General features: G+C 38.9%; 1 protein-coding gene across 8 annotated transcripts in view; it reads right to left on the bottom strand.

Annotated features, from left to right (window-relative positions):
- The window catches only part of BTRC (beta-transducin repeat containing E3 ubiquitin protein ligase), a 124,553-nt gene that overhangs the window by 93,121 nt on the left and 13,731 nt on the right, over positions 1-17,701 (bottom strand). For 5 of the 8 annotated variants that reach the window (XM_038757637.1, XM_038757634.1, XM_038757635.1 and 2 more), the window contains exon 2: positions 3,952-4,059. The exons of 2 other annotated variants lie outside the window; for them this stretch is intronic. In XM_038757637.1, the coding sequence (XP_038613565.1) occupies positions 3,952-4,059 (108 nt within the window). Of the gene's footprint in view, positions 1-71; positions 179-3,951; positions 4,060-17,701 lie in introns of those variants that run through there. One more of the 8 variants, XM_038757633.1, reaches the window with a different exon arrangement.

Below are 17,701 nucleotides of genomic sequence, written 5' to 3' on the forward strand. Positions count from 1 at the left end.
ATCTCACCTCTGCTGTCTTGTAAACAGTTGGGGGCCATCTAAGTACATTCATAAACCTGGGGAGAGCTTACCACCAGCTGAGGTGTTGGAGCCACATGCTCTGGCTTCCATTCTCCAAAATTATGATTCAGTTTTATAATCTCACTGTAAATAGTCCACAGGCACATTTCCAGGACTACTGGAATAGAATCAACACAGGGAATACAAAACAGATTTCGGTCAAGTACTTTACTATCTTCACACTGATGGAATCCCCTTCCCATTCTCTCCTCATTCTACCAATTCTCCCCCTGGGCTTCTATCACCAATGAAATGCAAAAAAAAAAAAAAAAAATGATCAAAACAAAACAAAAATCCCACCAAACACCCATAAACTAAAAAACCTATGAAAAAGCACTGCAGCCTCCTGCCCAATCATCAGTCAGTGCAGTTTATTCAGCGCCCACTGTGTGTACAGCACTGTATTGGGTATTTAGGAAAAAATTGCCCTTGCTGATAGTTAAGTGGGAAAAATGGGCACCTGCCCAGCAAGTGTGAAACCTTGTGCATTTGAAAATGTGCAGGGACGATTCTGAATCATATTTCAGTGAATAATTTGAGGGCCCACACAAAAAATGACTCTGGAAAAATTCAGTTACCCATCATTCAGTTGTATTAACTGAGTGCTTACTGTATACAGAACACTGTACTAACAGTTTGGGAGAGTACACTGAAACAGAGTTGGTAGACACGTTCCCTGCCCACAATGAGCTTTAGGCATCTCACTGAGAATTCATGCCTCTGGGTGAGCTCTCCATAGGACAAAATCATGCTTAAGAAGTCATCACCTTATTCTTCTTGACAGTGGAGGCATGGACATAATTACTCAGGATTAAGGGAATGGGAGTTGATTGCAAAACTTGAGATAATGTATTTACAAACTGACTAGACCACTGGAAAGTAAAACAATCTGAATGATCTGGCAATGCCTTTTCACAAATGCACACTACTTTCAAACCTCTGCCTAACAGGCAGTGAATAAGCAACAAAATAAAAGGGACAAAAACCAGCCTTATTTTTTACTGCACCAACCTGCAGTTTTCTATGGTACTGTTTCCTTAATAAATCCGATGGGTCTGCACTTATGATCTCTTTCTAAAGGCAAGATGTGTGTTTGCTTTGCAACTGCAACTTGGGCATCCTTAAGACCCTGCTTTCTTTCCATAGGCTAATAAAGTTGAGGCTCACAAATTCAGTCCTACAAAAGACCATGTGAGGATCTTTCCAGAAGACAAAGGGCAGCCAACAGTTGAAGCCAGTTATCGACACCATCAACTGGGAAATATGGCAGTCTGGGCAAGAATTCCCACATCATTGGGAAATCTCTTTGCAAAGCCTCTCCGGCAACTGGGAGGATTTTTTTTTTTTAAAGATCCTTCTTTACTTGACCATCTATACACCACTGGTTCTTGGATACAAAGAATACAAACATAATTCAGCTTAAAAGTTCAAGGAAAATAACCAACACCTCAATTGGCTATAACAAAAACCTACAAATACAATGCACCCTTATTTCTAGATTTAGGTGCCTCAGCCTTGAACATCTCATAATACAAGTTTAATTTTCATCCTATTGCTGTATTTTAACATTTCATTTAGTGGTTAGTAAGATTTAGTAGACTTGCCAGCATTCTTAAATAATACAGTAAGTTGCCTCTCCTGAATTCATCCCTGCCTTCCCAAGGTCCCCACCTTTGCCAAATGGTTTTAAGATTATTCAAAGATGATTGCTTTCCCTCAGCCCAGAGATTTAACAAATCTCAGGACCTGTTCATGCCATCTAGAAACCAGCTAGGTGTACAGAATGTGCTTACATGCTGTAAATTTCCTATTAAATGTCTCTGTCCTGTTACTTTACATACAAAAACAGAAATTTAATTCCTTGGCTGTTCCACCACTTCCTGCGGCATATTCACTACTTAACTATACACAATTCTGTGGCTTAACCAAAGGCCCTGCATCATTTGTTTTCCCCTCTTTCCTTGAACCACTCCAAGCTTTGTTCTAGCTTCTATCCTGAGCCTAACCGCCCTGGGCCTGACATGCAAATACGTTTCACTGTGCTTCCCAAACTCTCAGGACCAGGATGGGCTGAAGTGAAAAGCACGTCTGTGCTCTGAGAGGAAACTGAGATCTTTGCTCCCGACCATTACATGACCTATTTGGTCTACAGGTTGGACCAGAAGCTATGGGAAATTATGAAATCATTACCAGTGTGTCTGTTTTGCTATTCTGGGCTAGTGTCTGGAGGTAAGCATGTAAATAACCAGGCAAATTCAACAGTGACTAACTTATCTTCCAGATGGTGCTTTTTCTGTTGCCATAAGCAAAGAATGTTGATATTCTTCTCAGGGCACACCAAGCTTGCAAGAAACACTCTCCAATACAAGAAAAACTACTGGGCTACCAAAGAACAAAAAATAACAGTTCCATAATAACACCCCTAAACTTCTACCTTGAACAGAAAACAGCGCAGCACAAGTTCAGCTGCATTCTCTCTTTTCTCTCCTTGGTCCAAAATTACTATCTTATTTCAGTGGGGTTATACTTCTCTCAGGCTGAACATATGAAGTAATGCTGCTCTAGTAAATTTTTTGATGTCTGAAAATAGTGTTCAGTGGCCATTCTTTCAGCGTTCTTTTCAACTGACCTCAAAACTTAAAAGCAAATTAATTAAAGGTCTTTTAAATCCTTCCCTCCAAAGAATCTGGCTGATGCCTTGGCCAGATTTGAATCTGGACTGTTATATTAGGCCAACATAAATGATCCCTTTACTTTCAACAGGATTTGGTCAACTCCACCACCTGTCCTGCATGGTTTTGTGATGTTGCTATGCAGCTGTTAAAATATCTGCAGTACTTTATCCTACAGGTGGTTGCATTTTCCAATGATGGGTGAAGGATTTTTAACATTTATAGAATAACTGGATTGGACTCACCCTTTAAATGGTTTAAGGTAGCAAATGCCAAAGAAAAGTCATATATTAAAACTAAATTCACCAAATTACTGTTACAACCAAATGTGATCCCAAAAAAGCTACCATCTTAAGTGCTCACAATTACTTTTTTCCAAGGAATGGCATCTAATGAAGCCCATTCGACAGTGTACATCAGTATTACACAAAAGTGGAAGTTCTTTCACTCACTCTATAGGGGCTCTTTCACTCTCTCAATACAGTCCTGAATAGTCAATATGTTCCATGGGCTTTTCCCTCTTCATTAGTTTTTCTCATGGCATTATATGGCATTTTCTCATTTCCCAAAAGGTTTTCCATTTTCCTCCTTGGGATTCTTCCTCAATGGCCTTTCAGTGACCAACTACCTAACTTTCTTCTGAGAAAATCTGGAATGACCTTCCCCTGCAACCCATTAATATCACTATTAAACCAACCAGGCAGTCAGGAGCCGGAGCCCTGGGGGCTGTGAGAATATTCTTAAAGGCGCTTTGAGGCCTCAGGTGTTTGAAACCAGAACCATCAACCAAAATATAACTACATCTCTCATATAGTGGATTCAGGCAACTGGATGTAATTCATTGATTCATTACATTAATTGGCTCTATGTAGGTCCAGATCAAACAGTACATATTTAATGCTATTTGTTCAAGTTGCTTCTAAAGCTTCAATATTTCGTATCTAATAAACCCGATAACCAATCGCCCACTTGTGCCATATCAATTTTGGCCAATCGACCGCATTCAATCGATTTAATGAAAATGCCTCAAGAGTGGATCAGTCCGTATCTACACGAGAAGATTAGTCATTACCACAAGAATGCTGAGTGATGAGAAAAAATATACATGATGTAAAGGGAAAAAAATGAGCGTACGAGTGAAAGAGGGAGACGGGCATGCGCACGCATACATACAAACACACACCTGCACGAATATACCCCACAGAGACAGAGAAAGTACCTGGAAAGCTGTGAGTGCGCCAGTCCCTGGGTTATACAGGCATCGCAGCGAAGGCATGCTGTCCGCCAGGCTGGAGCAGCCCAGCCACAGAGACCTGGGCATAGAGCACTGCAGAGAAAGGACAACTATGAGATGGGACAGTATGAGACAGGATGGCACAGATTATAGGATCTTCCAAGGCTTTGCTGAACTGCATTAATACAGTTGCAGCTGGCCTTCAAGACTCAGACATCTTTAAGAAACACACATTATTAATTATTCTGCTCCTACAAAGAAACTAAAGCATTAGTAACCCAAATGAAAGAGTGAGAGAGAGGGGAAGAGGGGAAGAGGGGGAGAGGGAGAGAGAGGGGAAAACAGGAGGTTATGGTCCAAGAAATTAAATATTTAATCAACTTTTGGTATAACTATTCTTTCTGTGTATTGCTTTAAGGAAAATTACTTCTCTGTCCAATTAATCAACCCTCTTTCTCTATGCATAGCCACCTCTCAAATGCACCATAGGGCAAACAATTCTGCAAAGTAAGCATAAAGGGGGATGGCCCGTGGCAGCATTTTAACATTAGAATGGGAGAGCCGGGGAAACAAAACAGGAAAGTTTATTTATTTATTTTTCCAGGGGGTGGGGAGGAAGGAGAAAGGAAAGTAGTACAGCCCTAGGGGCTGTGACAGTAACTAACTCTGTGACAGTTTGCATGTGTTTTATGTATCTAGTTACTCTGCTATTCATTAACCAAAATGCAGAGTTACCATAGCAGCTGCCTCTTCATCTTTCCAGATGGATCAAAAATACAAAGGGGCCAAGAAACAACCAAAAACAGAAGGAAAAAAAAAAACTAAACAAAACAAAACAAAGCATTGATAGCTGCTGCTGGTATTTAAAACCTCCTAACCAAAAAGTAAAGTGTGACTGTAAGTATACATATATTATAGTGTACTCGGTAGCAAATGGTAATAGTTAAGCTTGTAAAACTGTTTCCACTGTAATCGGGCTTTCATTGTCTTCGCAGCTTCACAAAACACACTCCCTTTTAGTAGGAATTTTTCCATGCTTGATTTCACCCTGAAGATAATAATTCCGGAAAGTTCAAGGGAAACACTTAACTTGGGTGCTATTTAATCAAGCAGCATTTAAACCAAAAACAAAATACCTGGCCACCCTGTAATTCTTAATGAGGGAGGGGGTTTGGGGAAGAGCTATTTTTGCAAGTACCAGTTATCACAAATAATGCTAAACTCATTACATTTCAACCACTGCATTCAGCAAGGCTTCTTCTAATTGCAGACATTAATACTTGAAAATAAATATAGCATGCACATTTCATTGTTACCATGAGCATCTGTATATTATTCTGGGGGGAAGAGGGAATTAAAGAACTACAAACAAGGGCATGCTGGTCTGGACACATGGGGATGCAATGTATTTGCAGAAGCAAAAAAAGTTATCTTCCTACTAATATCTTTTTACCATTCCCTGCCTTATGTTTTCCTTGGAATTTCTACAGAATGGGGAATTTTCTTCTCCCTTACTCACGGCCACCAGGTTCAAAACCCATTACTAACTTCAGACACAAAAGCCAAAGGCATGCCATTAAGGGTTTTCTGAGCACATTATCTTCACTGCACAAAAAATGTATTCCAGATTATTTCAACACAATAGATGACAGAATGAGGCACGGAAACCTTACCTTAAAAATGATTCAGCTTATTACAATGCCGTTACAGGATTTTATGAGTTATTCTCATTTTCATAATGTATTTTCAAATTGAACTGCACTTGCCCATTTTGGCAAGTGGCATCTGCTGAGTTAGGCTTTCTTTTGTTTTGTTACAGAAGTCTGACCTTTCCTTCCACCTTCCCACTTAAGAAAAAACTTCTAAAAACTAAAATGAAGGGGAAAAGGGAAATTTGAAACAAGGAATACTGTGAGCCCCTTCTAGACTGTGAGCCCACGGTTGGGTAAGGACCGTCTCTATATGTTACCAACTTGTACTTCCCAAGCACTTAGTACAGTGCTCTGCACACAGTAAGTGCTCAATAAATACGATTGATTGATTGACTGAATAGCTGGGGTTAAATTTTTTGGCCATTATGTTTTTGTGTTCTAAACTTTGTCAAAGGGGTGAAAAATGACCAATTCTGACAAAGAAAATGAGACACCCCTGTATGTCCAGATTTTATTTCTGACCAGGAAAAGGTTATTTAATAGTCTACCTGCACACATATTGTTCTGGAATCAACCGGCAGAGAGTCCATTTATACTGTTGTCTTGTTTTATGCAGTCAAGTCATCTCCGACCCATAGCGATGCCATGGACACGTCTCTCCCAGAGCGCCCTGCCTCCATCTGCAATCGTTCTGGTAGTGTATCCATAGAGTTTTCTTGGTCAAAATACGGAAGTGGTTTACCATTGCCTCCTTCCGTGCAGCCAGCTTGAGTCTTCACCCTTGATGTTGTTACTCTAGCATTATCAGTGCCCTTCACCAGCCTCAATCAATGGCATTTACTGACTATTTATTGTGTATTTGTACTGTCTATATTTGGGTCAAATTTTCTGAATGCCTCTGCCTAAACTGCAAGGATCCACAGGATTTCTCAAACTTATATTGAGATAACTAAAATCTTCTTTTCCCAAAATAAGAGAAAAAAATGAGTCACAGCATAGACCACCACCTAGCATTTATTATCTCAGATATAAAATTAAACCTCCTCCTAAAGTGGAGAAAACTTTTTGGAGGGATCAGGAATGCTGCACTTGTTCAGAAAACTACAGTCCTACCCACTTACAAGTGAGCAACTTCAAGGTTGTGTTATCTGAAAATTATACAACTGCCACTAGCAATTAATTGTAATTATTGAGCACTTACTATATGCAGAGAACTGTACTAAACGCTTGGAAGTGTACAACACAATGTAACAGACATTCCCTGCCCACAGTGAGCTTACATTCTAAAGACCCTCTTCCTCGATTTTCCTTTTTCACATGAAAATACATCAAATACCATGCCCTCATATATGCAGCACCAAAGCCTATCAATCCTAGCCCCTCCTACCCCCAATTCCTCCAAGAGTGTATGCCCCCTAAGTTTCTTTCCAACAAAGAACAGAAATAAGAAATTTAACCCCTGGAGTGTAAAACTTGCTCTGCATAATTCACATACTGTATATCACCTGGGCGATTTACCACTCCATAACAGGTCTAGGCATTTTGCCACCTCTTTTGCCCCAGCTGACTCACCAGATTTGAGAGCGCAGAAGGAGCAAAAGTGCCCCTTTAAAATGTATTACAAATGGAACCCTGTTACCCATTTTTTTTTAAAAAAAAAAGGGCACCATGTTTTAAAAGCATGCACAATATAACAAATGCCTGAGCACGTTTTCGACCACCTGAGGGAAGCAGAGGAAAGATTGAAAGGCTCAAACAAAGGACTTCAGGTATTTCAATGGGAATAGCTCTTGTGTGGATCAGGACTGTGGCTCAACAGCACAAATTCATTTACAGAGATCACTAGAAGCCTCAACCCCTCCCTTTACTCCCCAGCTTGAACTGGATGTCAGAGATTCTCTTCACTCTGATAGACAGCCCTGCAGGCAAAGGGCTGGCCTCAGCATTTACTATTTGAAAGCTGAATGACAAAATCTGGTGAACCCAGTTCCCTGTTGGTCTGCATCTAGGAGTAAAAGTAGCTGTAATAATCAACAACAAAAAGCTTGCTGCATAGAGAATTTAGACATCTTGAAGCCATGGCACTGGAGACTTCTTTCCCCACAAACCAGCAGCAATGTTCAGACTATCAGAAAGGCTCCATGGGCCAAAGGGCGGATGGATTAAGGTCACCTCCATCTATACAAATTCAAAAGCTTCTTGATGGGAATTTCCCCTACTGAATCTTGTAGTTGTGCTGATCAAATATATTTGTAGGCTTAAGAAGGGTTTGAATAAATTCACGCCAAAAGCTCTAAAATGGTCAGCAGGTAAAATGAAAAACCAAAGGTGTTACGGGGCTTGAAAAGGGTTAAGAACATGAACAATAGGTTCAAGAATAGTTAGGGTCATAACCATTAGGATAGATGCCAAGGAGAGCAACCAACTCCCTCCAGAAATCCTTCAGTTGCACTAACGTATGCAGGATACTTACTGAGTGCGATGGACCACTGGTCTTACGCATTTCTTAGAATTTCTTAGGTTTAATGAGACTGGACTTCGATAATTGCCCTGAGAATAACAATCTTTCCTGAACCTTCTGTATTTCAACTGAAGTTCTGATAAGTTGGGATGAACTGCTGGGTGACACTAAAGGCCATAAGGTAAGTCAGTTCCTTGAAGTTCTGAGGACAGGAGTGATTATTTGTAGCCTTGTCAAAGGACACTGTCATAAAAAGCCGTGGAAAGGCCAAATTTTCCAGTTTCTTTTACATGCTAGAGTAGCCATCTCCCAGAAAAAGCAAGCTTACTATTTTTCCTCTACTGGAAAGAGAAACTGGAGGAAATACAGAGTGTAACTGCCTTCCTAATGTTATTTTGATTTGGGGTACGGAATTAGAAAAGAAATGGCTCTGGCCTATTAAGTCGATCAACTCCTTTCAGACAATAAGCAAAGATCCTGGGAATCAGAAGGACCTGGGTTCTAATCCTGCCCACCATGTGTCTGCTGTGTGACCTTGGGCAAGTCACTTGGGCAACTCATAACTTCTCTGTGCCTCATTTACCTCTTCTGTAAAATCGGGATAAGAGTATGAGCCCCATATGGGACAGGGACTGTATCCAACCTAACTTGTATCTACCCCAGTGTTTTAGAACATTGCTTGGCACATTGTAAGCACTTAACAAATACCATAATTATTATTACCATCAGACATCCCAGTTGATTCTTCTTTTTCTGGGAAGTTTAGTTAATACTGATAATTTACAATCATAATTTTAAAGGGAATGAAGAGCTGGTATAAGGCACAGAGTGGAAAGTAAATAAGTACTGCAACTACTGCTCCTCTTCAATGGTTGCTTTTTCTTGGCATTGCCCCTCATGTGATTCCTCTACCTAGAATTCTCTTGCACAAAAAATATCTAGGATCCTATTACCCATCTACTACCCATCAAATCCACCATGTGAGGCTGCAGGGAAAGACAAGGAGGCTATATGGATGGGCATGCCATCATCATAATTCTTACATTAAACTTGGACTATGCTGATTATTTGATTTGCCAAGGACTTATCCAAGAATATGCTAATTTATAGTAGAATGAAAGAAAACTCATGAACTGAGGCAAATGAATCACTTTTATCTACCGTAAGGTAGAAATCTGAGTGCTTAAAAGCCTATTTCATTCCAACAATTAAGATTAGCTGTAGATTTCTTGCTCAGAGACTTAGATCTGAACTTTCAAAAGATCACGTGCATTGGAAGACACGACTTGGGAACTGAAGTTCACTTTGCAACAAACTGGAATTGGACATCAGGACAACAAGGGAATAAATATCACCTATTTCAAGTATTTCCTTGGCTAGAACATCATGCAAATAAGCTGCTGGTTTCTTGAACAGTTGCTGTGGTAACCAGGATAAATATAAACAAAAATGTATATTCTACGATGAAACTGATTTGAGAATGAGGTCATGAAGAAGGGTCCCAGGACTGATAAGAAAAAGATTCATTAGGTAGGTGAAAACTAAGGAGGCATACTAATATTTAAAGAGCAGGGAGGAAAGTGTTTAGGATAGAATAACATAATAATGGAGTGGAACTAAGCTGGAGGAAAAAAAAATCTCTCAGAGTACATTCAAGTTGTAGATCCTGGGTCACTATGTTGGAGGAGTTCTGTTTCTCTCTTATAAAGCTTTCCCTAGTAACACAGTTTAGAAAACTGTCTCTATCTGTTGCCGATTTGTACTTTCCAAGCACTTAGTACAATGCTCTGCACACAGTAAGCGCTCAATAAATATGATTGAATGAATGAATGTACCATGGTTGCTGGTGCCTTGAAAAACATTAAGGATTTTACTGTATTTTAATTTACTGATGTCAAATGTCTCGTGCATGTTAAGTGGCTAATGACAAAAAAATTAGTTATCAATATAGAAGTCTAAGAAAATCATTTTAAAAACTTCAAATAAAAATAACCACGTTAAGTCGACACTTTGTGTGTGAAGCATGTACTGAACATAGCTTTCAATAAATAAAGCCTAAGTTGGTGTGAAAGGATAGTAATCTAATGAATAAAGATGAGTCAGGAAATTGGGTTCAATTTTAAGTTCCGTCATTGATTTACTTGGCGGTAATGGTTAAACTGCTCGACCACCTTATCGGCCCCAATTTTTCAAATTTGTAAAATATAAATCTTATCTATCACTCATTATATTTAGAAAGCGCTGAAGATCAAATGCAAAATGCTGAGCTTATGCACCTTCAATGTAAGTTTATCTTCACGATGCGTTTGTTGCAACAGCAATACAAAGATTTTTATTTTCCTGATATTCATCTTGTGGCTATTTTTATTTTCTCTGACTACTTGCATTTCATTCCTCAAAGACCTTAGATCAAAAGGTGGGATACCTTTAACAGTGAAAACAATAAAAACAAATTGTTCCCAAAGCTTATTTGGAATGGCTAAACCTATCTACCTCCAAAAATAAATTTCATTCATTATTATTTATTATTAAGTACACAATTAGTCACATTACAGTCTGTGATAAATTGGAATTTTTAAGAAACAAGTGTGTTTTAAAATTCTAATAACTATTCATAAGCAGTAAATTATACTTCCTTGAATTTCCACTGCTGCGAACTATGTAATTACCTAAGAGAGCCACCCAACATCCAAAGGAGCCATTCCAGTGAATTGTGTAAATAATATGCCTTAAAAAAACTAACTTATGAATATAGATTTACCAGCTACAGAGTGGTTGTGTACCTGCGAGACCAGAACGCAGTCTTAAAAAGGCCTTCCTAATTATGAATTTTCCAGAGAGACTGAAATGACCCAAAGCAAATTAACATACACTTTTTTATAACTTTCCATGAAAAAAGTATTCTTTCTTGTTCTACTTCAGTTCAAAAAACTAAAGGTCTTTAGCCAATGGCAAAACATAAATCAGCAGATAAGGATGACTCTTCACAATTCAATCTGACTTCATGCAATAGTACCTTCAAATTATTGAACATCTTTATTTTTTTCTTTCATTTGTCTTGATACAATAGGATCTCGACTTGCTCGGTCAATGGCTAGTTTTATTAGGGGTTTTGTTTTTGCTTTGGGCTTCTAAAAAAAAATAGCAAAGACTAATGCAAAAAGAAAACTACCTGCAACTGTCCAAAAGAAAAATGTATGATAGCCAACATGAACTGAACACTTGTTCCTGTATTTTAACATGCATAAAAGAGACTTTTCAAAATCCCTCTGTCAGTTTATAACCAAAAATGGATAGTGTATTTACATTCAGAGGAGAAAGGTTCAAAATTAAGTTGAGATATTTTGTGATATAATATGGAACAATATCATCTAAGTTTCAGGAGCCTTTGTCCCCCATTACGACAGCCTCTCTACATTAAGAGATTTCTACAATAAAGAGACGTTTTCCAAAAATCCAGTCCAAAACAAATGCATAAAACACAAGTCAGGGTGAACTTGGCAGAAATCAAACACTTGTCACTTTTAAAAGGGGTTGTAAGTGAAAGTGAATGATATCAGAACATTTTACCTACTCTTGCTTTCAGATATTTTTACTTTAACATTCATAAAAACCTCAAACCTCAAACAGTAGGCACTGTAACTCACTTGAAATGTTTAGTTACTTGCTGGGACAGAACAAGGGAGGAGTAAAAATCTTTCATTTTGACATACAGCTTGTACATTTCCCCCCAGACAGAGCTTCCCATTCCGACCAGCTGCTTTGATCCAATGGAGTAAAATATCATGTCAATAATCCACATATTAAGGCTGGGCTGGCTGCATCGCAAGGATCAGAGCACTAGTCTCTCACTTTCCTGGCAGAAAGAGCCAAAGAGGCTACATTTTAAAATCCTCTGGAGAAATGGTAGTCTTAAATACTAGGCTTCAGTAATCCGTCTCCCTGCAGATGTGCATTAGATAATGATGGGTTCAAATGGGGGCTAAACTGAATTCCCCTCTAACTAGATGGGTGAGATGGGGAATATGAAGAACATATATTCTACTCTTTCATGTATGACAGGATTCTTTAGTAAACAGTACTAAGAAAGTACTGCAGAAAGTACCCCAATCCTTCTTGGACACTCGTAACATTTGTGATAGAGTACAGGAAAAAAGAACCTAACCGCTCATTACTGAAGAATAAATGCTTACATAAATAAATGATACAGTACAGACACCGAGGTATTCCTGTCTTACTGCAGCACACAACTGAGCCAATACAATGATCTGGGTGTTGAGGCTATCTGAAAACCATCAATTGATTGAGAGCCACACAATGTTTGAAACGATCATTCTAAGGATCGTGTCATTTTCCTTGGTAACCAGCTGAAATCAACATTTACTCCCCCTCTGTTGTGTAATTCAACTGGAGAGTAGGTTTATTGACATTTTACTAGCTTGAAATATAGTGAAGACAGGGGTGACAGGATATGGTGCCCCAATGGAAACCCCCTTCCAGTGAAATGGAACTACACCCCTGCTGCTTCAGGCCCCCTTCTATGGGGAGCAGGATTTAGATGGCCACCAAGGCAGAGGGACCCACAAAATTCTTGCTTTAAGTCTTCCTTTCTATATCAGTGGCCTTGATGTAGATGACAGAAAGCCCGGTGGAATGATAGCAACAGGACATACGAAGTCTTTCGGTGTCTCTCTTCCTCCCTTCTGGTTCTCTTCCTCTTTCTCCTCTGGCTATCGATCTCCCTGGTTCTGCCATACCTATGGGCAGCGTGGGTCATTTTGCTAGTAATCTAACAATGATAGCACTCAAATTTCAAAATCATCATTTTTTTATTCAGGGTTTTAAAAATTCTAGCACATGACAGTGCAGGGAGAATGGATGCTGAGATTCTAAGAATTCCATTCCATCCCATGGGTGCTGTACTACCTAGGCACAATGGGACTTCAGGACTCAGAGTCAGCTTTAACTTTTGAATTCCCTTGCTAAATGTTAGCTAGCTCATTAATGAAATCTCTGAAGTGTTTGTTAGGTATTCCAGCCATTTAACAGCTTAATTTGTCTGACTTTATTACTTGATGCAAGCCACATATGACCTACTGGCATTAAGCAAACAGAAATGCCTGGATAAGAAAAAAAAAACTACTCCAAAAATCTACACTTATCTATATTGCTCTATTGCTAAATTAAGTCTTTCTCTTACAGCAGGCTTTAGTTCTTCAAAGGGGTTGTTTGCTTATGTCACGTTAACCACGGCCAACATTTGAAAGAATAGGGTATACATTTAAAAAAATGGAAAAAAAAACCTCACAGGTAAATATCATTGTCTGTTTCCAAGTGATAAAATAGTAGAGATTTTCTGAAAGTGGACCTCTAGAGATGACTAAAAAGGTAGTTTAAGAAGCCTATAAGGACTTCCAATCAACACTGTTTTCTTGAGTCCACTTACATGCCTATCAGGGCTTTCATCTACGGCATCGGCACATTAAATATAAAAACCTGCTATTAAAGGGGAGAGGGTAATGGCATTAGTGTGGGCGACCCATGCTCAGGTAGTGTTCACTATTATCTGAGGTTTAAGGAGGCTGAAAATATGCAAATCTATCCACTACAGATTTTATATAAAATTGTCAGTTTTATGGATATTTATAGTATGTGTCCAGTCTTGCAGAACTCCATCTTCCTCCATCTCATTTGTAATATAAACTGCTTTTAGACCACATTAATACATTGTTACGAGGATACTTCTCACACACAGTACAAACCAAGCAGCAGATCAATACTCTAATACAGTGAGGACAATTCTATTACCGTGAAAACCTGTTCATGGCAGCCAGATGCCGAACAAAGAGCACAGCTTTCACTGGGTTTATTCCCAACATGTCCCCACTCCACTGAGATGAATATTTAAGTTGGATGGGCAAAAAGAGGTAGAGGAAGCAGAACTGGCATTTAAGATGTCAATTAAAGCCCTTTCAATTATGCAAACATTTAGAAATATGTAACTCCCAAAATTCCTTAGCAGGCCAAAATGATCATTTCACCCTAAATCCAACTGTCCCTAGATAACACTTAAGTACCAGGCCACTGATGTTCTGGAGTGTCTTGATTCAAAATGTCACTTTAAAACTAAGGAGTTGTAAAGAGAGGTAAGAAGGGAATACAGCAGTAACCAGAGAAAAGGGCCATTATTCAAAACAAAGTTTTCAATAGCAAAATAAACCCAGAAAATAATGATAAAATTACGTAGGTTTTGCTTCCATGTCTCTGGAAACTAACTTTACCTCAAGTTTACATGTCACGGGAAGGAGTTTTAGCTTTTCATTAGACCTACACAACAGATTTCCTTTGTGGTCCGCTTTGGGCTACAAATTGAGTAATTACTTGTTAAAACCGAAATGGAAAGAATACAGGTTCCTCTATACCCCTTGCAGGCAGTTGCAAGAAACTCACCACTGTGGCTCCTGAGGGATTATAGCTTTATGCCCCAAACAAATTCCTTATTTTGCCTTAGTCTATTTACTTCCAATGAGCTAAAAAGTACAATATGTCCTTTCAGGATGAGCCTTAATCATGCTCACAACTACAGTTGTCATGACAACAGGATGCACCTTATCTATGCTGTTTTCATTTTTTCCATTTTAGTTGCCATAACAACACAATCATTCTGGCTTTCTACAAAATATAGCAACTTTATTTCTGGTCTTTGCTCCCAAGGACACTAGATTCTTTCATAAAGAAGGTAAATATACGTTTTGAAGAAATCTCATTTATAAAATAAAATATTGGTGGGGAGGCAGGTTCTACCTATGCCAAGATTCTTTCAGGGCAGGGGTTTTCATAATGTTAAAGTGAAAAATCAATCTGCTAGGATCAAGCTTCCATTGCCCCTGAAACTAGGGCTTCTTAAAGGCCCACCTAATAATTTTAACTGTTTGGTGCAGATTCCCAAATATCCCAGATTATGAAATAAATCTGATGAATTGACAAAATCTGAATTACAATCTACTCAAAAATGAAGATTAAACCCTACCATCATTAAGACCGCTCTTCTTTTTAAAAAAAAAAATAACAAAAGGGTATTTGTTAAGTGCTTACTATGTGCCAAGCACTGTTCTAAGTGCTTGGGCAGACACAAAGTAATTACGTTGGACACAGTCCAAGTCCCACATGGGGCTCACGGTCAATCCCCATTTTGCAGGTGAGGGAACTGAGACACAAAGAAGTTAAATGACTTGCCCAAGATCACAAAGCAGACAAGTGGCAGAGCCAGGATTAGAACCCAGGTCCTTGTGACTCCAAGGCCCATGCTCTAGTCACTAAGCCATGCTGCTTCTCTACAGTTAAGAGAATTTATACTCCTATAAAATTGCCCGTCAAGGTTCAAAGATGACACTACTGACAGTGAAACTTTATCCGTGTTGGCTGGTAAGAATCATGTGTCTGAAAGCCCCCTCCATACTGTGTACATATAAATATGGTTCCTTGTTGCAGCGCTTAACAAATACCATCATCATCGTCATCACTGTCACATTTGCTATTTACAGTGCTGGCACTATTTTCAATTCTGCTTCTTGGTGCAATCTTCCCAAAGCCACTGTTCTAAGAGTCACTTCATTTCTAACTGCTGCCTGCCAGGCCGGTCTGTCCGCTGCTGCTGTCAACCAGCTGTCCACAGATGTGTCACACCATTTTAGGTTTTGCTTCATTGTGCTTTAAAACGTTTCTTCAGTCCTCCCTTGTTTACAGTCCCCCCCACTTAAGTTCACAATACAACAGCTGTTTGGGTAGCCTGCTCCCATCCATTCTCCTCATTCTCTACCCAGAGAAGTTATGAGGCGATAAGCATTGCTTTGATGTTGGTAGACCGCCTTTCTTCACCTCATTGCTTGTGATTCTATCTTGCCATTCGTACAAAGGGTTATTTTTATTTAATAATTGGAACCATTGCTTTTCTGCCATTTTATGCCTTTCATCTCCTAATGATCAGGATATGGTGGTTTTGAAGGTTATTGAAAAAAAAAACTGCTTATGAAAGACTATTTTACTAGTTTTTGGAGGGGAAGAAAATGCTATAAATTTTGTCAAAGTTCTAATGTAAGTCCCAAGCAGGTATGAAAATAATTCGTAATTCGGAGGTATTTGGAAAAGCAACATAGCCTAGTGGAAAGAATGCAGGCCTGGGAGTCACAGAACCTGGGTTCTAATCCCAGATTTACCACTTATCTGCTGTGTTCTTAGGCAGGTCACTTAACATCTTTGTGCCTCAGTTCCCCCATCTGTAAAATGGGGATTGAACCCTCCCTCCCTCCAACTCAGACTTTGAGCTCCATGTGAGACGGGGACTGTGTCCAACCTGATTATCTTGCATTTACTACAGCACTTAGTACAGTGCCTAGAACATACTAAACACTTAATCAATGCTATTATAAAACTGCACATTTTAATCACATATCCATTTAGGCAAGCATGACTGTCAATTTCAATCAAAAGTTGGATCATTTTGCAAACTGTGAAGGTCTTGCTTTACAGATTTGAATTTTTTTTAATCTAACAAGATAAATAAAGCCCAGCATCTCACAGTTCAGAAAAACAAGACTATTTTAAAAGTCCAGGGGAAGAGCTTCTAATGAAAACACGTCAACAATCTACCCTTTTCTGATAAGGCTACATAGTCAATGAAGTGCTTCTAATTAACTTTCGAAAATAATCTTTGTGGATGATGAGAGTACTGGCTACTCTTTCAGGGGGCAACTTTTTCATGTTTTAAATAGAAAGGGAATTTAAACAGAGCATTCACATACAAAAAGTATTGAGTCCTGGCATAACTGATATGTCTCTCCTTTATACCAACAATGAAAAGGTGGTTATTTCTAGCAGCTATAAATTAAAAACAGAATTTTTTTTTCTGCATCCAACCTGAAATGAAATAGGGATTTTGGTCCCATTTCTTATAGTCCAAGAAGTTATGTAACCAGCACTCGGGGCCTCCTCCAGAGACACTGTAGAATGAAAAGCTTGAAGACAGAACTTAGCTGCAGTATTGTGGGCAAGAGTGTACTGATCTAGAAAAAGTTTCCCTACCCCACCCTGCCTTGGTGATAGCTCTTCAGTGGATGAATCAACACCCACTTCCACTGCTGTGGTTTCTTTAGTGCTTAGGAAATGTTCAGATAAGAAGAAAATGAAGAAACCAAAGGAATGCAACCCACTGCAAAATCAGGCTCATCATTTTTATGTTCTAGATATTTGGAGACCGATTGATCAGAATGTTCAAAGCAATTAGCAAGGTCAATAATACTCTGTTCTCACACTGATAAGCACCTGTCCAACTACAAATCACGCTGTTAGAAAAACCAAGCTACCTGGATCCAAGCTTTAAAAAGGATCCCAAAAACAGAGGTCTCCGATGGAAAAAATTGTGTCCGATCTAAAACTGATTCCAGATTATAATTTTTTGCGATAAAAAGTCAGTAATCCTAGAATACTGAACAAGTTTTGGCTATTAAAAGTTTTCACATGCTAGTAAATTATACCTCCTATCAAAGTAAATTGATACAAACTATCTCCAAGTTATCAAACCCAAATAAAACAATCACTCCCCGCAACTTCAACATTTGTTTTT

This window comes from Tachyglossus aculeatus, chromosome 16 (assembly GCF_015852505.1).
Source record: "Tachyglossus aculeatus isolate mTacAcu1 chromosome 16, mTacAcu1.pri, whole genome shotgun sequence".
Taxonomy (NCBI): Eukaryota; Metazoa; Chordata; class Mammalia; order Monotremata; family Tachyglossidae; genus Tachyglossus; species Tachyglossus aculeatus.